We start from the raw sequence: 18,030 nt of genomic DNA on the forward strand, positions 1-18,030 counted from the left end.
GTCAGTGGAAGGAGGGGATTGTCAGGAAGGAAAAGCAATTTCTGAACCCCTAAGTCAAAGACGAGATGGTTAGAAAGAAAATAGGTTTAGAGCCATAGGATGAGGTAAATAATCTCAACCGAGTGCAACACCCATCCATTAAGAAACTGTGTGACTATGATGAACTCCTCCTGATGGTCACAGATATTAAAAGTAGGCTTTGGCAAATCTGCAATTTACATTCTGAATGGTTTAGAGTGTGTTGCAGTGTTACACCTAGTGTCTGATTAGCAACGTAGTTAGTAACAATCTTTAGTTAGTAAGCTTCTGTTAACATGTATACTGTTATGAATGGGCGAAAGGGATGTTAAAACAAATACAGTAGCAGATCTTTTATTAGCACACACAATAACAGAGACATCTTAGATTCAATATCCTCTGACGTGCTACAATTCTATGTCGAGGTGGAAACAGAGGATTATTAGGCCTACTAAATGTCTTGCATGAACACTAATTAATGAAAAACACTACTCCCTACAAAAGTGATAAACCATTTGGCCAAGTGCACATTACAAAAAAAAGATGAATAAAACAGAATTGATACAGAGCAATGGGACACATTACATCATCATGTGTAGGCTATTCTCAATTTCCACCCAATTTGAAGAGGGGAAGAAAAAGGGGACATGAAGGATTTATAACACATGCAGTTAACCGCACTGAGACAAAAATAACCTCTTACTTGTACAAACTAGCCTCCCAGGAGGGGTGGGGAGAGGAGGCAAAAACAAGACACACGGAGCGAGGGGTAGGGTTTGGGATATGGGAGGGAAACCACTATTAGGTTGTAGTGGGAGTCAAACAACATTTACGTATGTTCCACAGCAGACTTGATCCATGAGCCAGCACGATGATACAGAGATGCTAATCAATCAAGTAAACAACCAACCACTCTGCATCATGCAGTGGTTATCATAGAGGAAGTCATGCTGCTACGCCACAACAGATGATTCCAAAACTGTATTTGGGGGTCGAAACTCTCCCTTTCGCTCTCCACAATCCCTTCTTTCCTCTCTCCTTCAACTTTCACTCACCGACTCAAACTGTGCCTGGTCATCTTCTGGCAGGTCGCTGGTCTCATATACATCTGGCTCGTTGGACGCCTATGAATGCAAAATCATTCAATCAATCAATCAATATTGCATTAACATAGCTAGCTACTTGTGTTCTGATTAAGTGATAAAGGCCAAGAAGCCGGTGTTTGGAGGGTATTGGCACGGGTGTTAGGCCCGAGATGAAGTCGAGTTGCCATTTAGTGTCCTTGTTGTGATAGCATAAATTGTGACAAAATATAAATAATTGTCAATGGACAATGATTTTCCATACTCTGTGGTTGGAAGCCACAATCTGCAATATTAGCTGATCTACCCACTATAAAAAAAAATAAGATCACTTTCAGTCGCAGCTGTGTCGCTGTAGCGTGTACTTAGGCTGTCCCGGCAACAACAGCCAGTTTGGAGAGCCGCGGTGTGGTAAATGTTTGGAAGGTGAAGGAAGCACGGAGAGGTCCGAGACAGCCCATTTTACAAGTCTGGCTAAGGAACTGAAGTTGGGTTTTGAAGAAACACCATCAGTGTGTGCTCTGCAAGCAATGCAGCGGATGATGAGCGTGGTGAACGGATAGATGTGATTATAGACAGCGAGGAAGAAGAAAAACTGAGTGTAGTGGGAAGATGTATGTTGAGGAAGAATGGCGTCAGACATGATAAAGAACAATCTGGACCAGTAGGAGTGACATTTCAGAGAAAGTGGACCCTTGCCTTTTGGATGATCCACTTGTGGTTTCAGCATGGGTGAGAAAGGAGTTGGGGGGCAGTTGAATCAGTGAAGGTAACCTGTAGTGGATTTGTGATATTTGTTTGTGTTTCTTCTGACCAGAGGGAGCCGGCGCTCCATGTCACGCAACATGGGTCAAGATCTGTTTCTTGCTTTGCTCTTAGGAACAGGGCACCATTGAAAGGAATGATTTCTGGGGTAGCGTTAAGTGTGGAGGTGGAGCAATTGAAGTTGAAAATTCCTGGTGTTTGTGACGCCCGCTGGTTGGTGCGACGTAGAACCGGTGGGGAGTGAGGTGAAACAGAGGAGTCATTGTCAGTCCTTTTGAGTTGAGTCTCTACCAGACAAAGTCCTGTTAGGATATTTTAGATATCCTGTTTGGACTTTTGTGCAAAATCCACTGCGCCGTTTCATGTGCAACTTTATGGCCATGTTGTAGGAGGGAGATTCCAAGTGATTCCAAGATGTGGTAAGTGTGCAGGAGGGCATGGGACAGAGGATTGTGTCGTTTCGGTAGATAAAGTCCTGCGTGTCAACTGTAGGGTTGCTCATGTAGCTGGGGATCGGAAGTGTCCGGTGTGAGAGAGGCAGGTTGAAGTGGCCAGTCAGAATAGAGCAGAAGGTGCCATTTGCTGAGGCAGTGAAGAAAGTTGAGGAGGATGGGTCAAGTGTAAGGGATCCAGAGAGGATCCCAGAGATGTAGTAGATTTGTGCCAGCACAGAGGGATAGGGAAACGAGTGAGTTATGCTTCAGTAAGGTTGGCTTCTTAGCGTTCATAGCAATGGTTATCAACTGTACCACAGAAATGGAACGTAAATCACAGAGAATAGATATTGTGGAGGCAGCTGCAGAGAAGTATCTGGGTATACGAGATTTGACTTCAGAAGAGTTACAGCGTGTGTTGAGGGATGATGTCCCGTCCTCCCAGGTCGTTGGCATGGTGCAGGAGCAGATGGGGTCAAAGTAGTCAAATGGGGTAATGGGTTTTTAATGAGTGTAGGTGGCAGCTGCAGAGAAGTACGAGATCTTACTGCAGAAGAGTTTATGGGGTGATGATAAAAAAAAATTGTATAGTGGTATGTAGGTGTAGGGTTAGTTGGTGGTGCACATTTTTCCTTTTAGGAACAAGAATAATGAAGAGAATTTAATGTAGGTAGGCCGTGCCTGGCCTCACACTTTAGTACAGCAGGTGGCGTTGTATGCCCCTTTAAGATAGATGTGATCCACCAACCCAATCCGAAAGAAGAACAGCCAGTGTGAAACCCCACAGAAGAATAAGAAGAATAGCCAGTGTGTACAAGATGTTCGCAGGAGGGGACTATAAAGCTCAGTGGAGGGGACACAGGGCGCTAATAGTAGCAAGCTAATTATGGCTAATATATGTAGCTAGCTACCAGTAAGTTAGATCGCTAGCTGGCTATGAAAAAGGAACTACTGGCTAACGTTAGTTTGCTCGCCCACTGGCACTGGCTAGCTGGTTACCTTCACAACAACACACCAGCGTGGAACACCTTTAGGTACGGTAAGTGGCTTGTAATTTCACATTTGGAAGGTGGATTAAAACAATTAGCTGGATAACTAGCTAGCATGGTTATTTTCTACCAGATAGCTAGCAACCTATGATGCACCAAAGTTACTCTACAGGGGATATATTGGTGTGTGGCTATTCAAAAACAAGGGAATTATCTGAAAGCATGTCAGACTATATAGTGCAATATCACATGTACAATCTAACATTTTATTTAGTTTTAGTTTCTTTTTTTGGCACAGGTCTCACACTGTGTGTTTGTGCTGTCCCTCTCTCGGTCGGTCTATGTGTCCTGTTCACAGGCTCCTCAGTCATGGTTGCATTCGAGCCAACCACAGTGCTTGAGCACAAAGCATTCATTGGGGGTTTTAAATGTGTGTACCATCTAACAAAGCAGGAGTAGGCCCATCAAACCTCCCAGAACTGCTGGACCTTTCTGAATTAATGGGTTGTGACTATTTCACAAAACTCAAGGTGAATGGATTACAGGCAACATTCGCACTGAGCTAAAGGGTAGAGCTGCCGCTTCCAAGGTGCGGGACTCTAACCCGGAAGCTTACAAGAAATCCTGCTATGCCCTGCGACGAACCATCAAACAGGCAAAGCATCAATACAGGGCTAAGATTGAATCATACTACACCGGCTCCGACGCTCGTCTTATGTGGCAGGGCTTGCAAACTATTACAGACTACAAAGGGAAGCACAGCCCCAAGCTGCCCAGCGACATGAGCCTACCAGACAAGCTAAATCACTTCTATTTTTTTTATATATATTTTTTTTTACATTTTAGTCATTTAGCAGACGCTCTTATCCAGAACAACTTACAGTAGTGAATGCATACATTTCATTTTCATTTCATGCATTTTTTTTTTGTACTGGCCCCCCGTGGGAACCCACAACCCTGGCGTTGCACACACCATGCTGGCGTTGCAAACACCATGCTCTACCAACTGAGCCATAGGGAAGGCATGCATGAAGGCATCTATGCTCGCTTCGAGGCAAGCAACACTGAGGCATGCATGAGAGCATCAGCAGTTCCGGACGACTGTGTGATCACGCTCTCCGTAGCCGACGTGAGTAAGACCATTAAACAGGTCAACATACACAGGGCTGCGGGGCCAGACGGATTACCAGGACGAGTGCTGACCAACCGGGCATGTGCTGACCAACTGGCAGGTGTCTTCACTGACATTTTCAACATGTCCTTGATTGAGTTTGTAATACCTACATGTTTCAAGCAGACCATCATAGTCCCTGTTGCCAAGAACACCAAGGTAACCTGCCTAAATGACTACCGACCCGTAGCACTCACGTCTGAAGCCATGAAGTGCTTTGAAAGGCTGGTCATGGCTCACATTAACACCATCATCCCAGAAACTCTAGACCCACTCCAATTTGTATACCGCCCCAACAGATCCCCAGATGACGCAATCTCTATTGCACTCCACACTGCCCTTTCCCACCTGGACAAAAGGAACACCTATGTGAGAATGCTGTTCATTGACTACAGCTCAGCATTCAACACCATCGTGCCCTCAAAGCTCATCACTTAGGACCCTGGGTCTAATCACTCACTGATTTCCAAAACGTCTGCTAAAAGACAAACTACCATAGCAGCATCCATTTCAAACGTAATCCCTTATGACAAGAAAAGTTTGAGGTGGAAGGAGATAACGGATGCAGTGACCTATTACATAGCGAAAGATATGGTCCCAATCTTTACAGTAGAAAAGCCAGGCTTTAAAAAGCTGCTAGGTACAGTTGACCACAAATATCAGCTGCCAAGCCGCAAGAATTTCACGGAAGAAGCCCTGCCGCGATTATACACAGTTACCCGCAAAAGAGCCGCAGAGAAGCTGGCTAGTGTTTCTTATTTCTCCACCACAGCCAATCTATGGTCGAGCAGAACGTCAGAGCCATACCTAAGTTTGACAGTCCACAACATAAATGAAGACTGGAAATTGCAAAATGTCTGAATCCAGACGTCTTACTTCCCCAATGATCATACGGGTGAAGTAATAGCCGGGGGTCTCAATGACTCTCTGTCAACGTGGAAGATGAGCAAAGACCGACAGGTGTGCATGACAACTCACAGTGCTTGGGCACAGGCTTCACCTCGCCATCGGTAAGTGTGACATTGGATAATTAAAGTGCATTTGAAAAAAGTTATGTTCAGGCCAGCTGTAGGCTAATGTGTTAGTAGTTGTGTCATTCTGCCAATCCAATAGCAAATAACCACAGGCTGTTTTAATTATAACAACTAAATTAATACATTTTCAATCAAAATGATTATATAAATTACATATTCAAACAGCTAGTGGTCAAACATTCCTAAACAATAGAATAGACGTGTGGGTGGGTGGTGTTGGTTTGACAGGTCAACTGAATGCTGTACTTGTCACATTTTTTAAAAATGCTGCCATTACTAGAATCCTTTCTTCATTACTTGCAGAGAATGGTGTGAAAGACCCACGAGTTGTCCCGTGTCATTGGGTTGCGCAAGGTGGTCAGCACCTTTTCCTTCAGCTGGAAGAAGAGGAGAGACTTGTCTGTAGCACAGGCTGAACTCAGTCAATCCACTCACCAGCTCATCAGAGTCCCCAACCAGGTGGGGGTGAAGACAAAAGATGACAGAACGAATCCTGGAAAAAGAAAAGGCCATAGCCCGAGTCCTGGGCTCAGAGAATAAAAGCAGGCACCTGTTGCCCAACTATCAAGATATTGACGTGTTGGAGTCCGTGAACAAAGTCATAGGCCCATTACAGGAATTTACGGACGCGCTGTCTGGGGAGAACTACGTTAGCGTCTCCTACCTCAAGCCTGTGCTAAAACTGTTCAACAGTTGCCTCTGGCAGCCAGAGGAAGGTGAGGGCACGCTCACAAGGAAAATCAAGAGTTCCACACTACAGTATCGCAACGACAAGTACGAAGATTTGCCATAGTTGAACTCCCTGATATGGCCTCACTGGTCGATCCCCGGGTTCAGGACAACATATATTGCAGATTGAGATTGAGAGCATCAAACAAAGAGCTGTTTTGGAGCTGAAGTCTCTGCTAGCTGAGGAAAGCACACATCCACCTGGCACAACTGTGTGCCAAGAAGAAAGTGAACCTGTGTCTAAAAAGGGCAAGAAAACACTTGCAAGCTTCTTCAAGAAGACAGCTGTCTGGCTCACAGTCAGAGGAGGACAACATCACAACTGAGCTGTCAAGATACTTGATGATGTCCCCTGACACAGACCCAGACCATGAGGCCAACTTCCCAAGACGGAGTAAGCTTGCTAAAAAAGTACCTGTGTCAGGGATTCCTAGGAGTGGTGGTTGGAGTCAGGCGCAGAGAAAAAGAGGGTAAGTATAACGTCTTTATTTCTCCGGCACAAAACGGTCACGCCAAAAACAGAGGGCGCGTCACAAAGTAGACCAGCCCAAAAACACAGGGCAAAACAGTCCGGAGAGAAATAAGGCGCCAGCCAGCACATCCAACAACAAACAGAGAAATAATCCCGCACAAACCTGGGCGGGCCTAACAGGCTTAAATAAACACAAATCAAGAAACAAAACAGGGAACAGGTGCAACCAATAAGACCGAACAAACAGAAAAGGAAAAAGGGATCAGCGGCGGCTAGTAGACCGGTGACGACGACCACCGAGCGCCGCCCGAACAGGCAGGGGAGCCACCTTCGATGGGATTCGTGACAACCTGTGCATCCCTGCTACAAGTGCCCCTTCGGTGTTCGTTTCCAGGAACTTGTGAACAAAGTAAAGGAAGATATTTTGTTTGACAGAATTTTACACTTTGATTTATTATTATGCAAATTCTTCTTAGGGATACATTTTTTTATTTGATTTGCATACAATGATGACAGCCTGGCAAGCAGTGTTGTTTTTTTGTCTTGCACAAATGGGCCTTGAGGCCTTGTATATTTTTTTTATTTTAATAAAGAAAATTCAATTAAGTATTATGTCTTGGCCTTTAATTTCTTTAGAAAAAAACAAGAAAAAGCGAGATATTGTGAATCGTCCAAACCCTTTTTATATATTTTACTTTTAGGCCATATCGCCCAGCCCTAATTGTGCATGGTGACATGACAACAAGCAGTTTTTATAAATGCTGTCCCATCAAGGACTAACTCAAAGACTAATGACCAAAGGGGTCCTTCTCCCTCACACACACAGTCAGTGTTAATAATAAATAGAAATACACACATACCAAAAATATAAAAACGCAACATGCAACAATTTCAAAGACCTAATCGAGTTACAGTTTATATAAGGAAATCTGTCAATTGAAATAAAATAATTAAGCCCTAATCTATGGATTTCACGTAACTGGGCAGGGGCCAGGCCCAGCAAATCAGAATGACAAAAAGGGCTTTATTACAGACACACACTCCTCAGTTTCATCAGCTGTCCGGGTGACTGGTCTAAGATGATCCCGCAGGTGAAGAAGCCGGATGTGGAGGTCCTCAGCTGGCGTGGTTACATGTGGTCTGCGGTTGAGGCCAGTTGGACGTTGGAGGCAGTTTATAGTAGAGAAATCAACATTTAAATCTCTGGCAACAGCTCTGGTGGACATTCTTGCAGTCAGCATGCCAATTGCACGCTCCCTCAAAACTTGAGACATCCGTGGCATTGTGTTGTGTGACAAAACTGCACATTTTAGAGGGGCCTTTTACTGTCCCCAGAACAATGTGCACCTGTGTAATGATCATGATGTTTAATCAGCTTCTTGATATGCCACACCTGTCAGGTGGATGGATTATCTTGGCAAAGGAGAAATGCTCACTAAAAAGGATGTAAACAAATTTGTTCACAATTTTAGAGAAATAAGCTTTTTGTGCGTATGGAACATCTCTGGGATCTTTTATTTCAACTCATGAAATATGGGACCAACACTTTACATGGTGCATTTTATATTTTTGTTATATTTTGGTCCCATGTTTCATGAGCTGAAATAAATGATCCCAGAGATGTTCCACATGCAAAAGCTAATTTCTCTCAAATGTTGTGCACAAATATGTTTACATACCTGTTAGTGAGCATTTTTCCTGCAGTTGTCACACAATGCCACAGAGGACTCAAGTTGAGGCAGCATAATTGAATGTTAATTTCTCTACCATAAGCCACTCTCCAAAATGTAGAGAATTTGCCAGTATGTACTAGAGGTCGACCGAATATGATTTTTCAACGCCGATACCAATACTGATTATTGGAGGGCCGAAAAAAGCCAGTACCGATTAATCGGCCGATTTTGTAAATGTATTTATTTGTAATAATGACAATTACAACAATACTGAATGAACACTTTTAGTTTAACTTAATATAATACATCAATAAAATCAATTTAGCCTCAAATAAATAATCAAGCATGTTCAATTTGGTTTAAATAATGCAAAAACAAAGTGTTGAAGAAAGTAAAAATGCAATATGTGCCATGTAAAAAAGCTAACGTTTAAGTTCCTTGCTCAGAACATGAGAACATATGAAAGCTGGTGGTTCCTTTTAACATGAGTCGTCAATATTCCTAGGTAAGAAGTTTTAGGTTGTAGTTATTATAGGAATTATAGGACTATTTCTCTCTATAGCATTTGTATTTCATATACCTTTGACTATTGGGTGTTCTTATAGGCACTTTAGTATTGCCAGTGTAACAGTATAGCTTCCGTCCCTCTCCTCGCCCCTACCTGGGCTCGAACCAGGAACACATCGACAACAGCTACCCTCGAAGCATCGTTACCCATCGCTCCACAAAAGCCGCGGCCCTTGCAGAGCTGTCACAAATAATGTCGTTGTGTTGAAGGGAGGACCAATACGCAGCGGGAATGTAGAGCTGTCACAAATAATGTCGTTGTGTTGAAGGGAGGACCAATACGCAGCGGGAATGTGGATACTCATCTCTTTTAATAAAACACGAGTAAAGCATCCACAGGAAATAAACAATACTCACGACACGAACAGTGTGGCAGGCTAAACAAAGCAGTGCTTACAAACAACTACCCACAACCACAAAGAAAAACACACACCTGTATATAGGACTCCCAATCAGAGGCAACTAGAAACACCTGCCTCCAATTGAGAGTCCAGCACCCAACCTACACATAGAAAACCTACCTAGAACCTAACACACAACACAAACCCTCTGCCACATCCTGACCAAAACTAATACAATTACTCCCTCTGCTGGTCAGGACGTGACAAGAGCGAGTGACGTCACCGATTGAAACACTATTGGCGCGCATTCCGCTAACTAGCTCGGGAGTTAAAAGGCTTGAAGTCATAAACAGCTCAATGCTTGAAGCACAGCGAAGAGCTGCTGGCAAACGCACAAAAGTGCTGTTTGAATGAATGCTTATGAGCCTGCTGCTGCCTACCACCGCTCGCTCAGTCAGACTGCTCTATCAAATATCAAATCATCTACTTAATTACAACATAATAACACACAGAAATACGAGCCTTAGGTCATTAATATGGTCAAATCCGGAAACTATCATTTTGAAAACAAAACGTTTATTCTTTCAGTGAAATACAGAACCGTTCCGTATTTTATCTAACGGGTGGCACCCATAAGTCTAAATATTCCTGTTACATTGCATTGCAAAGTGTTGAAGAAAGTAAAAATGCAAAAAAATTCATGACATCATTTCAATGTTATGTCATAATTACGTAAGATTCTGGCAAATTAGTTCGCAACGAGCCAGGCGGCTCAAACTGTTGCATATACCCTGACTCTGCGTGCAATGAACGCAAGAGAAGTGACACAATTTCCCCAGTGTAATATTGCCTGCTAAGCTGGATTTCTTTTAACTAGATATGCAGGTTTAATAAAATATACTTCTGTGTATTGATTTTAAGAAAGGCATTGATGTTTATGGTTAGGTACATTCGTGCAACGATTGTGATTTTTTTGCAAATGCGCTTTTGTTAAATCATCCCCCGTTTGGCGAAGTTGGCTGTTTTTGTTAGGAATAAATAGTTTTCACACAGTTCGCAACGAGCCAGGCGGTCCAAACTGCTGCATATACCCTGACTCTGTTGCACAGAACGCAAAAGTGACACAATTTCCCTAGTTAAAAGAAATTCATGTTAGCAGGCAATATTAACTAAATATGCAGGTTTAAAAATATATACTTGTGTATTGATTAAGAAAGGCGTTGATGTTTATGGTTAGGTACACATTGGTGCAACAACAGTGCTTTTTTCGCGAATGCGCTTATTAAATCACCCGTTTGGCGAAGTAGGCTATGATTCAATGATAAATTAACAGGCACCGCATCGATTATATGCAACGCAGGACAAGCTAGATAAACTAGTAATATCATCAACCATGTGTAGTTTACAGTTTTGTAAAGAGGAATGGTCAAAAAATTACTACAGAAAATGTTTGGTTGAGGTTATTGCTGCCAGAGGGTAAACCAGTTCACACTTTTCCCACCATACACTGTGAATGTTTACACGGTGTGTTCAATAAAGACATAGAAATGCATAATTGTTTGTGTTATTAGATGAAAATCAGATCAAATTGTATGCCCAATTTATGCAGAAATCCAGGTAATTCCAAAGGGTTCACATACTTTTTCTTGCAACTGTAGCCCAAAGATATTGCTTTTGTTTTGTTGAACTTGACATACTATAACAGGGGGATTATTAAATGTTTTACTCAGTGAACGTTATTTTTGCATATGTATCCTTGTGCACTTGATCGACGTCTACTATAGTGGTCATTATAATAGAGAAAAAAATGTAATGCCTGTTTGTTTCATTCTATTTCTACTTTAAGATGGATTTTTCCCCCCAAGTGCAATATTTAGATGTGTGTGGTCACAAGCATCTTATTATAAAGGCTATCAACGCTAACTGCAATATTAATGTATTGTTAGGATCACATTAACCACTTTATTTTACACACAGAGACTGATAATGTAGATCATATTATTTGGGGTTTAATTAGTACACAGTTAAAAACTGCATTTCAAGAAGGGATCCAGCCTAAGTAACTAGAATTTTGTATTTCTTTTTTATCCACCTAGCAGGGCCCCAAAAGGTGCCTCCGTGTGGATAGTGGTCAACTGCAACGGAGGATAAGGCAGGACAAACTTGCATTAGCGTACTGGGCGAGGTTGAAAGGGGGTTCAGAAGGATACGGCAACTGGGGAATGCTGGGAGCAAGTAGTTGGTAAGCAGAGGACATACAGGTGGACAATCGGGCAGAAGGTGGTAGAATATGGACTCGGGGGAGAGAGAGAGAGAGATAGGGCCAGCAATTGCATTGGAGAACGTTCCTCCATGGCAGTTTCCTAAACCAAGTGTAGATGTGGACATGATTGAGGGCAGGAGAGAATGGGATGAGACGGTGTGTGGAGAGATATATAGATAAAAATCGGTTTTATTTGTTTTTAAGGACATATACAGATGGTTCAAAGCATCCAGTCAGTGGAAGGGTGGGGACAAGGGTGTATATACCAGATTTCAATGTTAGAGTAGCGGTTAACTGATTGTGTGTCAGTGGTATTCATGAGCTCATCGGACTCTGGGGAAGGAGAATATAAAATCCTCTAGTATCCCTTTAAACCACTCAGTATGGAAAATGATTGTAACTTGCCATTTTCTTTTTGTTACAATTCATGCTGTCACAAGGAAACGAAATGGCAAACATGAGAAATGATGTCATTTTAGCATTTACATTTAGTTTTTAAATCTGTCAGTGTTGAACTGGTTAGTACCATGGCATGGAAATGAAATAAACACACTTTGCTATTTATTTTTCAAATTGGTAGGCATTATGCATACTCTATCATGAAAATGATAATTCAATATCTTTTTTGTATTTCAATTTGAATTGTCACAACAACAACAAAAAATCCATTTTGGAAAAGCCATTACAAACATGATATTAATTTATAGTTTGTTCATTTGCATTTCCAATTTAGTTTTGTCAGCTAAATGCCTAACGTTTGTAGCACCCAAAGTGGAGGAGGGTTGAATGCTCTGGACTTTAAAACCTCTAATATAATATTTAAGATTAAACGGATGCAAAACTATTTAAGAAATAAGGATTGCATTTGGAATATGAAATGCAATCCTTGCATTTGGAACCTCATGTACAAACACATTTTTTTCCCCTCATAGGTATACAATCTGGAATAATAAATACATAAAATACAAAAACAAGTCTTTGTTTTTCCAGAACTGGTTTGACAACATTATTTGGGTTAAACAATTATTGAATAATGACGGACAACTATATGATTATCCAGAATTTATTAGAACACACAATGTTACATTCACTCCTGAGGAGTATCACATTGTTGTTAGAGCTGTCCCTAAAGGTGCTATTCTTCTTTTAGGAGAATATAACAATACTCCAAGTGCAACTGTTGAGGATTTTGTAGCCTCAATACAATTAGAAGGAATTGACATTGTACACTATAAATGTAATAACATGTATATAAGGAAACTGTCAATATGTTACTATTCCCTCTGTTAAAATGTACTGGAATGCAGCCCGAGGACAAGTGAACTGGAACAAAGTTTTGTTGTTATCTGGTAAATATTGTATATCTAATAAAGGTGAAAGAAGTATCATACAAACTCATTCATAGAATCTACCCTGTAAAGACCTTTATTATACACAGATTTAAAATAGCTATTGATAACAAATGTGTATTTTGTGATTGTGACCCAGAGACTCTTGACCATTTATTTTTGGGACTGCTCTTATGTCAGAAGATTTTGGTGTGAGTTAGAGGATTTTATTTTAAACGAAACAACTATTAATGTTCATTTGAAAGACTCTGATATTATGTTTTATTTTGATCCAAATGATATGGACCCTGATTTAACTTTCATTGTTCATTTGTTTATCTTTCATGGAAGTTTATCTTTCTTCACATTATTTAAGATTTATTTTTGAAATGATCAGTAAATGTAAAAACAAAAAAAGCAATACGCACCACAAAAGTATTTAACAAATTGAAAATTAATCTTGATATGTAATACTGTTAGGTTTATGTACTCTGTAAATTTCAGTTTTTTTGTAATTGTTGGGTCAATAAAATAAAAAATGCCTAACGTTACATAGCTCAGGTTATGTAGGCCTACTTCTGTCAAGTCACTATTGTAAATATCAGGAATAAAAAGAGATGAAGTGCAAAATTAGCTCCCTGTTTTGACTGTAGTCATCAGTTTTACAGCGTGAACCACAGTGACTGGAACCACCAAAAGCAAATTTCGCTAACTAGCTACTAGAACTGGTTAGCAAGCTAGCTTTGGCTGGCCAACATTCAATCACACAACTGGATTAGCTAGCTGCTGCATGTTTTGCTAGCCTAACTGATAGCTAGTTAGCCGTCCAAAGACTACGTTTAGAAATGTGATGACTTGTAAGACATGTCTGTTATTTAACGGTCAATTTCAATGCATATAAGAAGTTAACCAGGGGTCCGACACTGACTAGCTACCGTTAGCTTAGGTCACTAGTTAGTACGCTAAAGTTATCATATCAGGCTTTTTTCTTCTTTTTTATCATATCAGGCTAATGTGTGGCAAACCAATGCTTGCTAGCAAACGTTTGGATAACTCGTTAGATAGTTAACTAGCTGCCGGGACTCTGCGGTTTTGATTAGAGCTTAGCTAGTAATTTACTAGCATTCATCAAACATCTTATAAACACTTGCGCTTAACTACGAACAACGCGACAGTGTGAATAGCAAGCAAGCTAACAAGCCACTTACAATTCCAGGCAAGTTGGCGTATTTGGGATCAGCCATTTTTAAGGATGCAATGACGAGGCCGGTGGTGGATGAGTAGACAAGATCGAAAAAATCTGCCAACGGTCTTTGAAATAGACCGTGTGGAAACGTTATTACTCCGTTATATAGCTAGCACCAACTGAATACACAAGCAGCAAACGATTCTTCGTCTATGGTATTATGGTGGTCCACAAACATACGTTAGAGGTGGATGCTGCCACCTACTGTACGGGTTAAGTATCCCTCTCATTTTCGACTGTTGCTATGGGCACATACAAACAACGGACGTAAGGGGTTCTACTTCCTCTGTACTTTTTTATTTGTATTTATTTCACCTTTATTTAACCAGGTAGGCCAGTTGAGAACAAGTTCTCATTTACAACTGCGACCTGGCCAAGATAAAGCAAAGCAGTGTGACAAAAAACAACAACACAGAGATACACATGGGATAAACAAAAGTACAGTCAATAACAATAGAAAAAAATCTATATACAGTGTGTGCAAATGGAGTAAGGAGGTAAGGCAATAAATAGGCCATAGTAGCGAAGTAATTACAATTTAGCAAATTAGCACTGGAGTGATAGATGTGCAGATGATGATGTGCAAGTACAAATACTGGTGTGCAAAAGAGCAAAACAAGTAAATAAAAACAACATGGGGATGAGGTAAGGAGTTGGATGGGCTATTTACAGATAGGCTGTGTACAGCTGCAGCGATCAGTGAGCTGCTCAGATAACTGATGCTTAAAGCTAGTGAGGGAGATATAAGTCTCCAACTTCAGCAATTATTGCAATTCGTTCCAGTCATTGGCAGCAGAGAACTGGAAGGAAAGGCGGCCAAACGAGGTGTTGGCTTTGGGGATGACCAGTGAGATATTCCTGCTGGAGCGTGTGCTATGGGTGGGTGTTGTTATGGTGACCAGTGAGCTGAGATAAGGCAGAGCTTTACCTAGCAAAGACTTATAGATGACCTGGAGCCAGTGGGTTTGGCGACGAATATGTAGCGAGGGCCAGCCGACGAGAGCATACAGGTCGCAGTGGTGGGTGGTATATGGGGCTTTGGTGACAAAACGGATGGCACTGTGATAGACTGCATCCAGTTTGCTGAGTAAAGTGTTGGAGTCTATTTTGTAAATGACATCGCCGAAGTCGAGGATCGGTAGAATAGTCAGTTTTACGAGGGTATGTTTGGCAGTGTGACTGAATGAGGCTTTGTTGTGAAATAGGAAGCCGATTCTAGATTTAATTTTGGATTGGAGATGCTTAATATGAGTCTGGAAGGAGAGTTTACAGTCTAACCAGACACCTAGGTATTTGTAGTTGTCCACATATTCTAAGTCAGAACTGTCCAGAGTAGTGATGCTAGTCGGGCGGGCCGGTGTGGGCAAGGATCGGTTGAAAAGCATGCATTTAGTTTTACTAGCGTTTAAGAGCAGTTGGAGGCCACGGAAGGAGTGTTGTATGGCATTGAAGCTCGTTTGGAGGTTTGTTAACACAGTGTCCAAAGAAGGGCCAGAAGTATACAGAATGGGGTCGTCTGCGTGGAAGTGGATCAAGGAATCACCCGCAGCAAGAGTGTCATCATTGATATATAGAGAGAAAAGAGTTGGCCCGAGAATTTAACCCTGTGGCACCACCATAGAGACTGCCAGAGGTCTGGACAACAGGCCCTCCGATTTGACGCACTGAACTCTATCTGAGAAGTAGTTGGTGAACCAGGCGGGGAAGTCATTTGAGAAACCAAGGCTGTCGAGTCTGCCGATAAGAATGCGGTGATTGACAGAGTCGAAAGCCTTGGTCAGGTCAATGAAGACGGCTGCACAGTACTGTCTTTTATCGATGGCAGTTATGATATCGTTTAGTACCTTGAGCGTGGCTGAGGTGCACAGCTCGGAAACCGGATTGCACAGCGAAGAAGGTACGGTGGGATTTGAAATGGTCAGTGATCTGTTTGTTAACTTGGCTTTCGAAGACTTTGGAAAGGCAGGGCAGGATGGATATAGGTCTGTAACAGTTTGGGTCTAGAATGTCACCCCCTTTGAAGAAGGGGATGACCGCGGCAGCTTTCCAATCTTTAGGAATCTCAGATGATACAAAAGAGAGTTTGAACAGACCAGTCATAGTGGTCGCAACAATGGCGGCGGAAATTGTTTGAAAGAGAGGGTCCAGATTGTCTAGTCCAGCTGATTTGTAGGGTCCAGGTTTTGCAGCTCTTTCAGAACATCTGCTATCTGGATTTGGGTGAAGGAGAAGCTGGGGAGGCTTGGGCAAGTAGATGCGGGGGGTGAGGAGCTGTTGGCAGGGGTTGGGGTAGCCAGGAGGAAAGCATGGCCAGCCGTAGAGAAATGCTTATTGAAATTCTTGATTATCGTGGATTTATCGGTGGCGACAGTATTTCCTAGCCTCAGTGCAGTGGGCAGCTGGGAGGAGGTGCTCTTATTCTCCATGGACTTTACAGTGTCCCAGAACATTTTTGAGTTAGAGCAGCAGGATGCACATTTCTGTTTGAAAGAGCTAGCCTTTGCTTTCCTAACTGACTGCGTGTATTGGTTCCTGACTTCCCTGAAAAGTTGCATATCGCGGGGACTATTTGATGCTAGTGCAGTACACCACAGGATGTTTTTGTGCTGGTCGAGGGCAGTCAGGTCTGGAGTGAACCAAGGGCTATATCTGTTCTTAGTTCTACATTTTTTGAAAGGGGCATGCTTATTTAAGATGGTGAGGAAAATACTTTCAAAGAACAACCATGCATCCTCTACTGACGGGATGAGGTCAATATCCTTCCAGGATACCTGGACCAGGTCGATTAGAAAGGCCTGTTCGCAGAAGTGTTTTAGGGAGCGTTTGACAGTGATGAGGGGTGGTTGTTTGACCGCGGACCCATAACCGATGCAGGCAATGCTGATCGCTGAGATCCTGACTGAAAACAGCAGAGGTGTATTTGGAGGGCAAGTTGGTCAGGATAATATCTATGAGGGTGCCCATGTTTACAGATTTAGGGTTGTACCTGGTGGGTTCCTTGATAATTTGTGTGAGATTGAGGGCATCTAGCTTAGATTGTAGGATGGCCGGGGTGTTAAGCATATCCCAGTTTAGGTCACCTAGCAGAACGAACTCTGAAGCTAGATGGGGGGCAATCAATTCACATATGGTGTCCAGGGCACAGCTGGGAGCTGAGGGGGGTCTATAACAGGCAGCAACAGTGAGAGACTTATTTCTGGAGAGATTAATTTTTAAAATTAGAAGCTCAAACTGTTTGAGCATAGACCTGGAAGTATGACAGAACTTCCCTACTGTAGTGCGCCAGCTCCTTTCCCAGCATTTGCAAAACATTTCGATGGAGTAAATGATGGAGTAAATGATTCGAAGGAGTCAAATTATAGAGTATAAAAGTAAAGTATAAGTGTTAGTGAATAAGTGCAATTATATATTTAAATATTTATATATTTACTTCATTCAAGTTTGCTAACGTTAGCTACTCGTTGTGTCAGAGTTAGCTAGATACACTATATATACTGTAATGAAACAGGCAGGGAGCAGGCCTCGAACACTCAACCTTCTAGCCCGAAGTCCAGTGTGCCATCGACTGTGCATGCATACACTCTCCATAGACAGACATTGGCAGTAGAATGGCCTTGCTGAATCGCTCAGTGACATTAAAAATGGCACCGTCATAGGATGCCACATTTCCAACAAGTCAGTTCTCCAAATTTCCGCCCTGCTAGAGCTGCTCCTGTCAATTTTAAGTGCTGTTATTGTGAAGTGGAAACGTCTAGGAGCAACAATCGCTCAGCCGCTAAGTGGTAAGCCAAACAAGTTCACAGAACGGGAATGCCGAGTGCTGAAGCACGTAGCAGGTTAAATTCATCTGTCCTCGGTTGCGACACTGACTACAAAGTTCCAAACTGGCTCTGGAAACATCTTCAGCATAATAACTGT

The 18,030-nt window shown here is 42.1% G+C and overlaps 1 protein-coding gene across 3 annotated transcripts in view; it reads right to left on the bottom strand.

Annotated features, from left to right (window-relative positions):
• Nucleotides 1–14,273, bottom strand: part of LOC115151077 (dynactin subunit 2) — a 30,514-nt gene extending 16,241 nt beyond the window's left edge. The window contains exons 1-2 of one of the 3 annotated variants that reach the window (XM_029695038.1): nucleotides 14,075–14,273; nucleotides 1,074–1,142 (exon numbers count right to left, since the gene is read on the bottom strand). In XM_029695038.1, the coding sequence (XP_029550898.1) occupies nucleotides 1,074–1,142; nucleotides 14,075–14,110 (105 nt within the window). In that variant the 5' untranslated portion in view covers nucleotides 14,111–14,273. The remainder of the gene's footprint in view (nucleotides 1–1,073; nucleotides 1,143–14,074) is intronic. The other 2 variants (XM_029695039.1, XM_029695040.1) reach the window with 2 other exon arrangements.
• Between the last annotated feature and the right edge of the window lie 3,757 nt (nucleotides 14,274–18,030).

This window comes from Salmo trutta, chromosome 16 (assembly GCF_901001165.1).
Source record: "Salmo trutta chromosome 16, fSalTru1.1, whole genome shotgun sequence".
Classification (NCBI taxonomy): Eukaryota; Metazoa; Chordata; class Actinopteri; order Salmoniformes; family Salmonidae; genus Salmo; species Salmo trutta.